Source organism: Microtus oregoni, unplaced genomic scaffold, assembly GCF_018167655.1.
Source record: "Microtus oregoni isolate MIOR12 unplaced genomic scaffold, Mior012 000043F_ref0000047, whole genome shotgun sequence".
NCBI classification, from domain to species: Eukaryota; Metazoa; Chordata; class Mammalia; order Rodentia; family Cricetidae; genus Microtus; species Microtus oregoni.
In genome coordinates, this window is record NW_024543210.1 from 7,953,914 (window position 1) to 7,969,302 (window position 15,389).

A 15,389-nucleotide genomic window follows, 5' to 3' on the forward strand; every position below is an offset into this window, starting at 1 on the left:
ATGGCCCCGATCATCTTCACCAGACACAAGATGAGGGGGAAGCCCCAAGGCACCAGTAGAGGTTTCTATAGAGTAGGGAAGGTGGCAGGGTCAGGGGCAGGCTTAAGAGATGGAACTGGAGTCACTGCTTGGTTCCCTTGACACATCTGTCACTTTGCCGCCAGAGACTTCCTGCCTCTACTGAGCCTGGCCTTCTCGGGGACACACTGATGGTGGCCACTGACCTTCCGGGATCCTCATTCTGATATTCCAGGTCCTGGCCAGCAAGTTTTACCCCCCTATTCACGTCTCCCCTGCCTTTACCTTTTGGCTCCAACAGTTCTGTTACTGGAAGCACACCCTGCCAGACCCTCATCCTTCCAGATGTGCAAGGCGGAGTCCTCCCCAAGTCCTCAGTGAGCCCACTGACTCCTTGCTGCCAAGGTGGGTGCTTAACACCGCAGAGAAACTGGGAATATTTACCTGTGGCATCAAGTGGGCTCTGGTGGCCAAGTTCTGCTTTGTCATCTTGCAGGCCAGCCTTGGCTGCCAGCCTTCATGAGACATGATCCCAGAGTCAATTTCCAGTCCTGGTTATCAGGTGCAGGCCTTGGGCAACTTTGCCTCTTTGCCTCAGTTTCCTCATTTGTGCAATGGAGATACAGCAGTACCTACACCCAACAGCTGACCTACAGGCCAGGAGCTCAGAATACCAGACACATAATTTCTACATCAGTGTTTCTCTTTTTGGCTTTGTTATTTCTTTTTCTGAGACAGAGCCTTACTTAGTAGCTCAGGTTGGTCTCAGACTTATGGTGATCCTCCTGCCTCAGACTCCTTACTGCTGCTGACTACAGGTATAAGTCACTACTCCTGATGTTTTCTGGTGTTTCTGTGACTAGTGAATACATGAACACTACTACAGTTGCACACTTGGTGTTCCTTGGCAATATACTAAGCCATATATAATATAATAATATAAGCCGAATATAATATAATATTCGGGCATCATTCATTCATTCATTCATTCAATTCACTCCCTGAATATCTATCTGCTGGGTACTTCTGTGCATGGGAGACAGTGTAGGTCCCGAAGGTGGAAAGTTGAGGGAGATAAACTTTGCTTTCAGATGGTGGGGCAGGAGTCAGGAGAACCAATGGGTGGCCATATACAGCCTCTGCCTTTTTATCTCAGATGTGGCAGTGGACTAAGCTCAGATGGGAGCAGGGAAGGAAGGAACCTATCTTACCTCAGTGGACCCTGGAGCTGTGGCTTTCAAAGACAAGCAGACAAGAGCCAGACAGAGTTAAACTTCTGTTCTGTTTATTATAATAGAAAATGACAACCATAGAAGGAAAGCTAACAGGGAGTGTTACCTAGCCACACCTTCACTAAAGAGCACGCTGAAGTCCTATAAGAGCAAGGAGCCTTCCCACTGCAGTAGAAGCCAGCGACAGATGGAGGAACCGAGCACCTAGGCGCGGGGCCGGGGGGGGGGGGGACCTGGAACAATAGTTAAAATAACTTCACGTCTCATACATGTGTTTATAAGCTGTCCAGGAAAATATTACAAAACACAGAAGCTCAGCCAGTGCTCGCCACGCAAAGAACAGGAACCTGTGGGTGGCAGGTGATGAATAAGAATTCCAGGAGAATTTAGACAGTAGGAAGAGTTAGTATGCCTGCAGCTTTGGGGAGCAGGGCTGGAGGACGCGGAGAGGATGAGAAAGGACACCTGAATTTTCTGGCGGCTGTTCCTGTTCCCCAGCCTCCCTGTCCCCAGCAGAATCTCTCCACCAACTGAGCTTCTCAGGCGCACTTGTGAGGGTCAGACACTGGAGGTCCTGGACACAGTCACTGGTTGGGGACAAGATCAGCCTCAGCATTCTGGCCATATTGGGGGGTTGTCTCCACACAGGTAGGGGTCTTCCCAAAGGAAAAGAGTCACGCAGGCTTCCAAGGTCCAGTCCTGCCCCTGGAGTTTTCGTAACTTGGGGCAGTCATGGTGATCTCTGCTTTGATCTGCTCTGACCCACGAGGGGACTTGTGGATGATCCATGGACACTGGAGCTTTTGAGAACTTTCCATTGCTTTGGACGTCTAAATAGGCTCTCCCATCTTCGGCACTGTTGGCATTTGGGGGCTGGATAGCATTGGCCATGGGTCTGTCTTGTGTGTGGATAAGCGGCACCTCTGGCCTGCACTCACCGGATGCTAGTAGGTCCCCACTCCTCCATAAACTGTGGCAAGAATGGTCTCTAGGCATTGCCAAATGTCCCTCAGGGAAACAGGGTGCCTGAAATGTAGAACCATGGGAATTCTGTGGTTGGGCACTCTGGGGACAAGACTCCATTCTTCTGTTGAGCAGCCCCACCTGGCAATGTCCCCAGGCCCACTAGAGGTTGGGCTTCCATGCTCTCTCTGTAAGCCTCCACCCAGAACCACTGGTGGAACAGAACATACTGTGAACTACAAAGCAGTGATTCTCAGGTCCAGCTCTTGGACATTTCAACACAGTGATGTCAATTGGAAAGTTTTCACCCCAAACTGGATAACTGGGTTACAAAAGACAAAAACTTCATAACATTTTAAGTGTATGATTTTGTGTTGGATGGGATACACAGTTAGGCTCAGTCACACGTGGCCGCATACAGCATGCAAGTCTAGAGAATGAAGAAAGAATCCAGGAGGCAGACACAGCGACTTGGGCTACTCCAGCAGACAGAGGGCTTCATGTAGAAACAGGGCTCTGTAGTGCCCTGTGGCCAAAGCACACACGCTCCCTGCACACTGAGTACACATAGGGTCTAACCCACAGAAAAGCAGGTCTGAACTCTTTGGAGGCAGAATTGGCTGCAAGAAGAACCAGAGGCTGAGACTATGACTTCTCCATGCTTTGACCTAGGCAGGCACAAGGGTACCACTGTGCCAGGTTGTCCTGGGCAAGGTGCACCTATACCGTCTACCCAAGGTCTGTGCCCTCTGATTCTCCTCTCTGCTGCCCTCCTCTACCTTGTCTATGTGTATATGTGTGCACACATGTTCATGCAGTTGCCTGTCGAGGCCAGAGGTTAACATCAGGTTCCTCCTTAATCACTAACCTACCCCAGCTTTAACAAGCAAAAACAAAACTCAAAAACACAGGGTCTGTCAATGAACCTGAACTTTCTGGTTAGAATAGCTGGCCAGTGAGCCCCATGAACCTGCCTTGCTCCACGCTCCAGTGCTGGGATTACAGGCAGGCACCACTATGCCCAGACCTTTTATTTTAATGGGGATTCTAGGGAATCTGAACTCGGGTCCTCCCACTTTACCAACTGAGCCCTCTGATTTTACTCCCTATCAAAACCCACAGGTGACATACACAGTGAGCCAGGACAAAGGATTCAGACTTACAGCATATGTAGCCCCATCTGTCCTGACAGGTGACAGGGTTTTGTCACCTGATAATACTGTGCATCGCCCTTAGTCCTGTGGTTTGTGTGGTTCACTCTCTCCACCATGACACTTCTTGCTCATACTCTGATATCAGGAGGTGCAGGGAATACCCAGGGCTCATCATTTCACTGCCCTGGGCTTCTTAGAGGGGACCCACCTCTGTCTGCACCTCTGGGCTCTCAGTGCCAGCTCGGAACCCTCTCCTCTGTACCTTGCACCGAGTGGTTGTTGGAGAAGGAGGGTAAGAAGACTTGGTACAGGTACACATGTGCCATTCGGCCTCTGGCTGCTCCTCCCAGACTCCTCCCAGGCTCCTCTGGCCCTGACTTGGGAAGTATATGAACGGTCAGTGGGACAGGCAGCAGGAGAGATGAGCCACTTTGCTACACACTGATCCCAAAGGGAGGCTACGCTCCTGCAAGAGAGGACCATAGTGCCAAGAGCACACATGCAGCCAAATGGCTCTGGCTCCCAGACAGATCCCGAGAATGCTAAGGTGGGCTGGCAGACATCCAAACCAGGACAAGATGCTGGCCTCTCTGTGTGGCACTGATCTTCTCCCTTTCCTGCTCCCCAGGACTCTAGAAACTCAAGCAAGGAAGGATAGTGCTTGCTTTGGGTAGGGTAGGGTAAAGGATTCATTAGTCTCTAATTGGGTTTAATGAACCACGGAACATCCCAGCAAATGCAGTACTTCTCCAAGGGCCAGCTACACGAAAGGCCAGGTCCTTCCTGTCAAATTAAGGAGGCTCTGGGGCCCACCTTCTCCAGGGAGAAGTCAATGGGATCCCAAGGAAGGTCCACATTCCCTGCTCTGGAGAGCTTCGAGGCTCACAGAAAGACTGTACTCAGCTTAAGTCAGCTTGCCACACAGGCGAGCCCCACACTCTGACCTCAGGGATGTCCATGGAGCACTCCTATTGTGCAGCTTTTTAGGGCATGCATACCTTATTAGGGACCCTTTCTACACACCCCAGAAACCCTACCTCAGGGATCCTCCTTGGAGACGAGCGTGGAGACACAAAGTCAGTCATACCCGGGTGGGGGAAGGACCACACCTCAAGTCTAGGAGAAGTTGAGGCGGCCCCATTCTGATGATCTGACAGCCATGGATGGCCCAGACTGTGACACTTTGGGAAACGCCTTCTGAGGATTCAAGACCAGTTCAAATGTCCCTCCATGGTGCTGTCAGCCTCAAAAGGCAGTGTCCTGCCTCAAAGAGGGCTAGCTGCAGAGCCTAGCCTCCCAGGTTCCAATCCCAGGTCCTCACTTCTATACTGTGTTAACTCCCCATTGCACTGAGTTCCTGGCTTCCCTCCCATGCACTCAGGCGCTGTGCTGTGAGGGGACACAGGGACGAAGGCTATGCATGGAAATCTAGCACTGTGCCTGCTCTCAGCGCTCAAGCACTGAGCTCAGGCAGGCCTGTTTACTCCTTTCCTGATGACCAAGCCAGAAGGTTCACTTCGGCTGCTCTAGCTGAACCTGTCATTTACTCCTCGCTGTTCTGTGTAGTGAGGAAGTTCAGAGAGGAAACTGCAGGAGACAGAAGGATGGAAAGGGACCAGCTGATGTCATATGGGCAAAAGGGGTTTCTAATGCTTGTGACCATCTGTGGCTCTGACACAGGAGAGAGACACTGGCATGGGTTTAACTGTGTGTGTGTGTGTGTGTGTGTGTGCCAATACTTTACAAGGCTAGAAGCTGTCTTTATCTTTTCTGTTCCTTCCTCTCTCATCACAGCAGGCACAGATCCTGTTGTTTCTCAACTTGTTGTTTCCATAGAGACAAGGCAGGGGATGGACCACCGGCTGCTATTCCCATGTGGTAAATCAGACAGCACTGGGACAGAGGTGCCTCGTAAAGACACCACAGTACACTCCTGCCCTCATCCCTGACCTGGGTTCTCTCATGAGGTGGACGGCCTCCCCTTGCTCTAGGAAAAGACTCGGGGGTATGATGAGGAGGGTCCTGCTGGAGACTTGGAAGCCAGAGCAAACATCCAGCAACTTCCAGCTAACTACCAGCCCAGCATCCTGCCCTGTGGGTGATCCTGGGCATCTCAGCAGACACTCTACACTCCCACTTCTTGGCTATGGAGGGCAGACCAGTTCTCAGTCCTAACAGCTTCCCCTGGGGCCAAAACATTTGCAAGTATGCTGGGTACAGCGATAGATGTGGGGAGTCAGACCTGTGAGGGAGGCCGCAATGTCTACACCATCTTACAGCACAGACATGGATGACCTGGGAAGTCCCCACGTTGGACACCTCCCAGGGATCCCGTCTCTGCCTCTGCTGCTTAGGTGGGGATACACTCACTAGAGAGCTTGGCAAGGTGGAGACCAGACTCAGCCAGACTAGGAAATGCCTTGCTGCTCTGACCCCACCATTCTCTAACTACACGATCATCGTGTCCCTCTCCATGAAATCTGTACAATGATGAAGGGACATGACTAACTCATTTTTATGAATCCTCAAAGAAGAGATGGTGACTTTGCTTGGGCAGTGAAGGGTTAGTTGTCTGGGGATCTAAATTTTGAAGGCATCCTCTGCTTGTTTTGAAAAGATCAGAAACTTCATCCCAGTCCCTGGGTTGTCTGATGCACTTGGGTCCTGCAAGGGCCCAAGTGTCTGGTCACAACGCACTGTTTATGAGTCAGTTTCACAGCATTCTGTTACCCTACAACATCACCATCAATATTCCAAGCGGTGGAACATAAAATGAAAAGGTGGGAATCCTAACTTGTGAAAGTTCTTCTTATCCCAGCCCCAACACACTGGGTTCAGTAAGTCTGCAGAAAACACGACACACACGTGACAAGTTACTGCTAGGGAAGCATCACCAAACCAGCTCTACATTTTTTTTAAAACCTAATAGGATGCTCAACGTTGGTCTTGTGCTCTGGGACCGACTGAAAATGCAAAAACTGTCCAGCCTGCTGTTGGGAGGACTTAACCCATCAAGCTGTTAGGAGCTGGAAGCACCAACTTCAAGGCTTTCAGCCACAACCCAGGATATTCTAAATCGGAACTGCCTGGAGATAATTACAGATGCGGGGTGGCTGCCCCTCCGGAGGCTGTTCCAGCCTAGGTCTAGAACACAGGTGCATCTCCAGTGGCTGGGATCAAGATGGAGCCACGTGGACAGCCTTGCTGGGTGAGTCCATTGCATGAAGGGCTTCCCCACAGCTTTGGCATCCTGGTACCTTCAGAAGGTAAAGGCATACACCACCCCTACCACCACTATGTTCCCCAGTGTTGCTATGATGGCAATCCATAGCAGAACAGCGTCGTTGGAGGAGCGAGGAGACTCCTCTGGCTGGCCGTGGCCATTGGAGGTCGCATGGATGTTGGCAGGGGAGCTAAACAGGGAGTATTCGGTGCTGAAGTCCTCGTTGGGTGAGTCCATGAACGCTCCTCCCATCATGGGCAACTGTAAGAAGAAGGAGCAGAATGAACAAGGCCTGTCCAGCAGAGACCACACATTCCCAGAGGCTGGCAAGGAAGTGCGATTCACACGGCACAAATGCACATAAAATTGAGTGTTTCAGCGGGCTATATACATGCCTGCAATCCTGACACATGGGAGCCGAAGCAGGAAGATCACAGTTGAAGGCCAGCTTAGGCTACATAGTGAATTCTAGGCCAGCACAAACCCAAACCAAACCAACCACAACCCCTGAGCATATGCGTCAAGCTTTACGGCAGACACCCCTGAGACCGTTTTACACACTGCGCTTGATGGGTCTCACTCCACAAGCCCCCACACCCCCCCACCCCCCCGTGCCAGGCCCTTCCAAACCCTTGTGGGCTACAAAACACCTTTGTTCCTATTCTAATTCTAATCAAGAATACATCTTAGGCTAGGGGTGGTGGCTCATGCCTTCTGGGCCAGCCTTTAGGCAGCCAAAGGAAAGGAACCAGGAGAAAAACAGCTGTCTCAAAATACAAAGAATAAAAAAGATAAATCAAAAGCAGTAATAAGAGAATGGCAGGGGAAACTGCAAACCGCCCCCTATTTATTTAGTTAACATTTTGTTAATTTTTTTATTTTCTTTTTTTCTGTGAGAGAGAAGAAAGGGAAGTGGGTTAACATGCCAGTTTCTAGTTCTGAATTTAAAAGTCCATCAAACCCCCATTTTAGAAGATCCCCCCATATACATCACAGCTTCTGGGCTGGGGATACCCAATGTGCTGCTTGTACCCTGGGGGCTTCCAGAATGTTCTGGTGGATGCTTGAGAAAGGTTTGTAAGCATCCAGAGGGACCTGTTGGATTAAAAAAATGGGCTCAACCCTCAGAGTCTCTCGGGGTAGGCACAGGACAGCTCTGGAGTTAGAACACTGAGGTCCCCGTGTTGCGGGTGTGGGAGGAGGATGCTGCGGATCCAAGCTCCATGTGAAGATGCTGGAGTCTGGCTGCCTTCCCTCCCAAGTCTTCCCATTCTTCAGCACAGGCAAGGAAAGCTTCCCCTTTACATCCATGTGCTGAAACTTATGCACCAGCCTCCAGAACTGGAACTAACCTCCCCTGCAGCTCGACACAGAGCTAGAAGAATGACCATGAAGTCCAAAACCCTTGAAAAGCTTTTGAGCATCATTGTGGGCCATAAAACTGCAAAATAACTCCACAGGCCTTAATGGTCCCTCACTCTGATGGCAGCATGACCAAACCATCTTCTGCATGTACCAAACAGGCACCACTGCCAGTCTGTCACTGTCCTCCACTGGTTGTGCAGGAGAGGCTGACAATCTTGGTATTGTTTTATTGGGGCTGATTTGCACAAATAAAGTTGTACCCTAAAGCTTTCAGAGTCAGATTATGTGGTCTGGAATACCTACCAGATTTTGTTTGTATGCTCTCAGAAACCACAAAGGAGTGAGTGACAGAGACATTATCTTTCTCGAGTATAGCAAGCATTGTAATGATTTGTGGGCAAGTTCCCACAGCCACGACAACTGACAACCAGCTAAGCATATCCCTGCTGGCCCAGGCTCTCAAGAAACAGTTCATTTCGCTCCCCAATGGGGCTTATATAAGAGCGTGCGAGCTTCCATTTGAAGACCATCTTGTACTGCTGATTTTGGATTCGGGGGCAGGGAATGTGGCTTTCATTGCGGCATCCAGATCTAGCGATGTTTGTGCTATCTGTCAAATGAAATTTCAGGTTGCTGCTAAGTTGGAGGAAAACTCATCTTGATAGATGACTTGGTTGGAATAGAGACAGGGAAAGTCCCTTTAAAGGACGCCTTTAACTCCAGTTGTCTGAATTCATTCAAAGTAACAGACTTTTGGCAAGATAAGCTGCTGGGGACAATTGTCCCTGTCAGGAAGATGACTTATCTATAGACCCATGGGATGAATGGCTCTTGGCGGCCACACTTCTGTCAGGAAGATTGCAGCATGGTTTGTCCTCAGTTTGGGAATTATCATGGCATCTTTTGCTTAATGAAAAAAAAGCATCTCCAGAACCTGCAAAGATTTTACAAACTCGGTAAGGAAGGAGCAGCAGGTGAGGTGTGCACGTGTGAGTGTGTGGGTGTGATTGTGCACACGCATGCCTGAGCGCTCGCGTGTGCATATGTGCGTGTGATGCCTCGTTCCTTTCTGTAGTAAAGGAGAAAATTGTCCAGACCTCTGAGGGAAAGGTACTAGACAATCTTCAGAACAGCGAGTGGAGAAGACAGACCCTGTGGTGGATGGTTGCGTAGTTGTGGGAGTGAAGGCCACATGTTCTTTGGAGGGATCCTCCCAAGATGTGAGAGTATCACTGTTAGTGGATCAACCCCCACAGCTCCAGGGCCCCTAGTACTAAGTGTCAAAATAGGGTGAAGAGTACAGATGCTTGCCCAGCACCACCCCTGATGCCACATGAACTAGGAACATAGGAGAAAAGGATAGAGTTGAGCCCTACTGGCAAAGAAGAGGCAAGCTCTGCATGAGTAACCGTCTCAGAAGGACGGTTGTGTTCAGTGTGTGCACAGGTGAGAAGGGGTGACATCTCTATCTGCTTTTAGCATTTCAGAACTTCGGTTGCAGCTCACTGTCACACACGAGGGAGAAAGGAAATGTTCACTGGCCTGTGGACGATTGTAGTCCATGTATTAAGACTTTCCTTTCGCACAGAAGAGCTTCCCAGTGGGGGGAAAACCTCCCGACGCTTCCAGAAGAGAAGCCTACGGAATGTGGGAATGCAAGGAAGACCTCTGTGCCTGGCCTGCAGCATGCCACAGTCTATTGTTCAGGTCACACACCTGGCTGGTCCCTGCATCCAATGACAGCATGGCTCTTACGACACCGGACCTATGAGATCATCCAAGGGTGTCCAGATGTGTAGTTTTGTAAAGTGTCACGGAGTTTTTACAAGACACTCTTGTGCAAACAAGGAGCAGCATTTGATGGCATTTTCCCCATCTACCTTAGGATTTAAACAGTCTTACCCCGTGCCTGCTTGCTGTTACCAGGGCTCTCCCTATGCATCATTCCTCAAAACACTTACAACTAGGAGTGAGGATTTCCCATGAGACCATTCAGCTTTGACTTTGGGGGAGGAAAACTGGTGTCTATGGTGGTTTGAATGAGAATGGCCACTAGAGGCTTACATGTTTGAGTATTTGTTTCTTCATCTGGTGGAACTGTTTGAAAAGGATGAGGAGGTGTGGCATTGTTGGAGGAGGTGTGTCACCGGCGGTGGGCTCTGAGGTTTCAAAAGACATGTGCCATTCCTAGTTAGCTCTTTCTGCCTCCTACTTGCAGATGAGAATATGAGCTGCTGCTCCAGCACCATGCTACCTCCTCCCATGCTCCCTGCATGGGCCTTCTGAAGTGGTTAGCCCCAAATCAAAGGTTTCCTTTTTTTTTTTGGATTTTTGAGACAGGGTTTCTCCATAGCTTTTGGTTCCTCTCCTGGAACTAGCTCTTGTAGACCAGGCTGGCCTCGAACTCACAGAGATCCGCCTGCCTCTGCCTCCCAAGTGCTGGGATTAAAGGCGTGCACCACCACCGCCTGGCAAAGGTTCCCTTTTATAAGTTGCCTTGGTCATGGTGTTCTGTCACATGCCTAAGTCACTAAGATGATGACCCTCAGTTGTCTCTGTGTCTGTCTCAGGTAAGGTTAGAAGTAGGGACAGAGTAAAGGACAGAGGTGTGGAGCTACCAAGAAAAGGGTAGTGACACACCTGCCTTTTCAGACAGAAAAATCTCAAGGTCCCTCTACAAAGAGAAGAGAGAGCTGGAAACGGACCCAAACGTGAGCGTCCCCTTCACAGAGAGACGACTTTCAGGTTCGCTGAGATTCAATAGAAATCCGATCTTGCACAAAAGCTGAGCTATTTATACTTAAGTAATTTCAGTTTGATCATACTTTAGAATACATTTTCATGGCCTAAGTTCAGGTCTTCTTATCGTGTAGCTCCTTTGTAAAATTAAAACATCAAGACTTTCACAAAAATCTTAGTTTATTGTATAATTTTCCTTTTTAGTTTAAATTTTCTGTGCACGAGCATTTTGTTCACATGTATGTCTATGTATGATGTGCATGTACCCGCAGAGGTTAGGTTAGAGGAGAGAGTTGGAGGCCCTGGAATTGAAATCACAGATGGTTGAAATGTCACGAGCATGCTGGGAACCGAACCCAGGCCCTCTGGAAGAGCAAGTGTTCCTAACCATTGAGCCATCGCTCCAGCATTACTTTCTTTCTTTCCTTCTTTTTAAAAAGCACAGTACCCAAATCCAGCCCTTTGTTATTTTAATGTTTACTGTTTGTTTATTTATTTTATTGCATTTACTCAGTGTATGGGGTGGGTGAGTGTATGCATGCCGTGCCATGTGGAGGTCAGAGAACAACAATAACCACACACACACACACACACACATACATACACACACACATACACACACACATACACATACACACACACACATACACACACACACATACACACACACACATACACACACATACACACACACACACACACACACACACACACACACACACGGACTCACTAAGTTGCCTAGGCAGGCCTTTAAATTTGTGGCCTTGCTGCTTTGGCTTCCTGAGTAGCTGGGATCACAGGGATACACTGCAGCAGCTGCTTTGTGTAACACTCTATTGCAAACACAAGCCACGGTACCACTCTTCCCCTACCCCTCTTTTCCTAGTTAGGAATTTCCCCTTTTGCCTGATTCCTTCCTTCTTTCCTTCCTTTCTCTCCTTCCCTCCCTCCCTCCTGCCCTCCCTCTCTTTTTTTCTATGACGCTAAGCACAGTTTTGCACACTCCTATATGGGTTTCTGTATGTTTGTGCATGCAGTGCTCATGGAAGCCAGAAGAGGGCACGGCAGCTGGATCTCCTGGAACTGGAGTTGCAAACAGTTGTGAGCTGCCATGTGGGATCTAGGAATGAATATATATATATATATATATATATATATATATATATATATATATATATAAATAAACTGGACACCAAAAAAATCAAAACAAATAAAGATGGGTACAAAACTAAGTAGAGTCCTCAAAAGATGAAATACAAATGGCCGTGTCCTGCCGTGTCCCACATGATGATAATAGACCGAACCTCTGAACTGTAAGCCACCCAAATGGCTGAGAAACACTTAAAGAAATGTCCAATATCCTTTGTCATCAGGGAAATTAAAACTAATTTGAGATTTCATCTACCCCAATCAGAATGGCCAAGATCAATAAACCAAATATATATCTCATGCTGGTGAGATGTGGGGAAAGGGGGCACCTATTCATTGCTGTTGGGTGTGCAAATTTATGCAGCCACTAATGAAACCAGTGCTGGAGGTTCCTCAGGAAGCTGGAATTGATCTACCTCAAGATCCAGCTATACACCCAGAGGACTCTATCTTGCTACAGAGATATGTGATTGTGTGGATGCTCATGCATGCGGAGGGCAGAGGTCAACCTTGGTTGTCCCTGCTCAGGCTCTGCCCACCTTGTTTTTGATACAGAGTCTCTCGCTGGCCTGGAGCTTTTAGGTTGGCAGTGAGCCCTGAGATGTCCCTGTCTCTGCTCCCTCAGGACTGGGAGTACATGTGTAGGTATATGCTCAGCTTTTATGTGGGTTCTGGGGCTCAAACTCAGGTCTTCACGAGTATACAGCAGGCATCTTACTGACAGCTATATCCCCAACTGTGGTGGTCTGAAAGAAAATGGCCCCCAAAGGGAGTGGCACTATTAGGAGGTGTGGCCTTCTGGAGTAGGTGTGGTCTTGGAGGAAGCATGTCACGGTGGAGGCAGGCTTTGAGGTCTCATATATGCTCAAGATACCTTCCAGTGGCTCAGACCACTACCTGTTGCCTGAAAAACATAGGACATGTGTGCCAGAACCTGCCGTGTCCCACATGATGATAATAGACCGAACCTCTGAACTGTAAGCCACCCAATTTTCCTTTATAAGAGTTGCTGTGTTCATGGTGTCTCTTTGCAGCGACAGAAACCCTAACTAAGACATCTTGTAACTCCAGTACTACACTGGACATATCTAGAAGTTACTGTTTATCTGACATTCACCTTCCACAGGGATTCAGCCCTAGGTTTCTCTCTGCTCCCTCTGACTGGTCTAAGGTTCTGACACTGATGGCAGGTACCAAGGTACCTGTTTACAATCTCAGGCGCGTCCCTTCAGATGCATACCATCTGTGGCACCTTGGGTGACCTAGTTCACCAGAGAATTTCTGACAAGCCTCCAGGCAGAATGAATACACAGCTGATTTCTCTCCCCGCTAAATTCTCACAGAATCTATGGTCTAAACACCGAGGTTTGCGTGACTCAGTGACCTCATCGTCCTTATGACTCAGCAGACACTGAAGGCTAACTCTGTAACAAGAGGGCAGGAGAGGTGTCAGTGATGCATCATGGCCTGGGTCCTGAGCATCCTTCAAAGATCATGTGTTGCAGAAGGAGAGGGAGCACGAGCAAGGAACTCAGGACCGCGAGGGGTACACCCACACACTGAGACAATGGGGATGTTCTATTGGGAATTCACCAAAGCCAGCTGACCTGGTTCTGAAAAAGCATGGGATAAAACCGGACTTGTTGAACATAGCGGACAATGAGGACTACTGAGAACTCAAGAACAATGGCAATGGGTTTTTGATCCTACTGCACTTACTGGCTTTGGGGGAGCCTAGGCAGTTTGGATGCTCACCTTACTAAACCTGGATGGAGGTGGGCGGTCCTTGGACTTACTGTTGTTCTCTTGCAACACTACAACTCCCAGCGTTCCCCTGGGGTCACATTTCCCAGAAGCCTTTGCATCCCCCATTAAAAGCAAGGACAAGTCACGAGTTCGCCCCTTCCCCTTCCTTCCGCCTCCCCTAGTGTGTCTGCACGTTTTCCCTTACCTGTTTGTTATCCTCCCCCCCCCATTAAAGTGTACCACGTGGGACCGCTGCGTGTCTGTGTCTTTTCCCCGCGTAATCATCTTTACCCCCATAGGACAAACAGGAATTAAGAACAACATTTTGGTGCCGCTGCCTCGACCCGGAGACCTCTCCGTCTGGTGCCCGAGGCTTTTGCCTCTGGGTTTCACCGACAAGGTCTAAAGAACCGACAGCCTTCACTCACCTCCACCTGTTCTCCACGGCCATTTTCCACCGCCTCATCCTGATCCATGAGTTACCCTGAGTTGGCTTCCTTCCCCCCGGGGCGTTCAAAGACTGTCCGGCTGGCTTTCTTTGCGCACCCTGGGCTAGGTTGCTAACCTGCCTCCCCCGCAAGGCGCCTTCGGGCCGTACGCAGGCCCTAAAGAGTTAGCACGCCCCAAGAATGCCAGGACGCCAGCGCTCTTGGCTTGCCGTGTTCGTGGTAATTGTCTCCTCCCAGCCGGGGCTTTTTCTCCCCCAAACGGTAGCTGGGTTCGGGCCAGTTACCTTTTGCGGACAGACTTCGTTTCAGTCATGGGCTCTGTAACCAACCCCCGCATCTGGAAGGCTGGTGCAATGCCATCCCTCCAGGGACTCTTTGCTCCCGCCGCCGCCATGGATCCCACAGACAAACCCCAACCCCCCTGCCTCCACACCCCCCCCACCGCACCTCGAGGGGCCACTCGCTCCGCCCAGTCAAGCGACAGTGATTGGCTCATATTTATTTGAGCAATTTTCAAATGTTTTCAGTCATTTTAAGTTCATCTATTAAGAGTTTTCAGTTTACCCATTCCTCTTTCTTTCAAGGTTTACTCCCCCATGTCGCCTCTGGGCGTTTCATTCCTAGGTCTCCAGGAGTCCCGCATAAATATTCTTCTGGGTCACCTACCCGCTCCCTCTCCGAACCAGCCTCACTCCACTTCTCCCGCAACAGGTCGTGCGTGTCTTCGGATTCTTCCCTGTCTCCTCTCCGCCACAGGTCACACAGGCGGCTTAAAGCGGCCGGTCTTAACTCCCGGCTTCTCATCGGAGACCTCTCCCCTTCCTGACCACCTGCTCACTCCCCTCCTGTTCCACTTACGCTCACTACTATGGGACTTCACAGATCACTCACTACCTCGGCCATGTGCTAATACATGTCCGCCACCAGTTAAAATAGGGGATGAGGTATTACTTTCACCCCCAGGCCAACGCCCTTCACCCCTTTCCCCTAGATGGCAGGGCCCTTTCAGAGTAATTCTTTTAACTCCCACAGCTGTCAAGCTTAAAGGAATTCCTCATTGGATTCACCTGTCACATCTTAAACCATTTATCTCCACAGCTCAAGATAATCCTTCATACACGGTGACCCAAACCGGACCCTGTTCTCTTAAGTTCCAAAGGACGCTGGATTCAGTTCCCTCTACTACAGTCTAAGGAAAACAATGGTCCCGATCCGTCGCTGTGTTAACACACCCTCCCTTCTTTAAATTCATAAATAACTGTCTAGCTGTCGTTACAGGTACCCCCATCAAATACGAAGTCAAGTGGTAAGCAGATTCTCCTCTACAAAGCTCTTTAACATAACAGGCCAG

At 49.4% G+C, this 15,389-nt stretch overlaps 1 protein-coding gene across 1 annotated transcript in view; it reads right to left on the bottom strand.

Moving 5' to 3' along the window:
* Positions 1–1,281: 1,281 nt before the first annotated feature.
* CUNH14orf132 (chromosome unknown C14orf132 homolog) overlaps positions 1,282–15,389 on the bottom strand; it is a 34,365-nt gene continuing 20,257 nt past the window's right edge. The window contains exon 2 of the mRNA XM_041633186.1: positions 1,282–6,851. Coding sequence (XP_041489120.1) covers positions 6,627–6,851 — 225 coding nt within the window. The 3' untranslated portion in view covers positions 1,282–6,626. The remainder of the gene's footprint in view (positions 6,852–15,389) is intronic.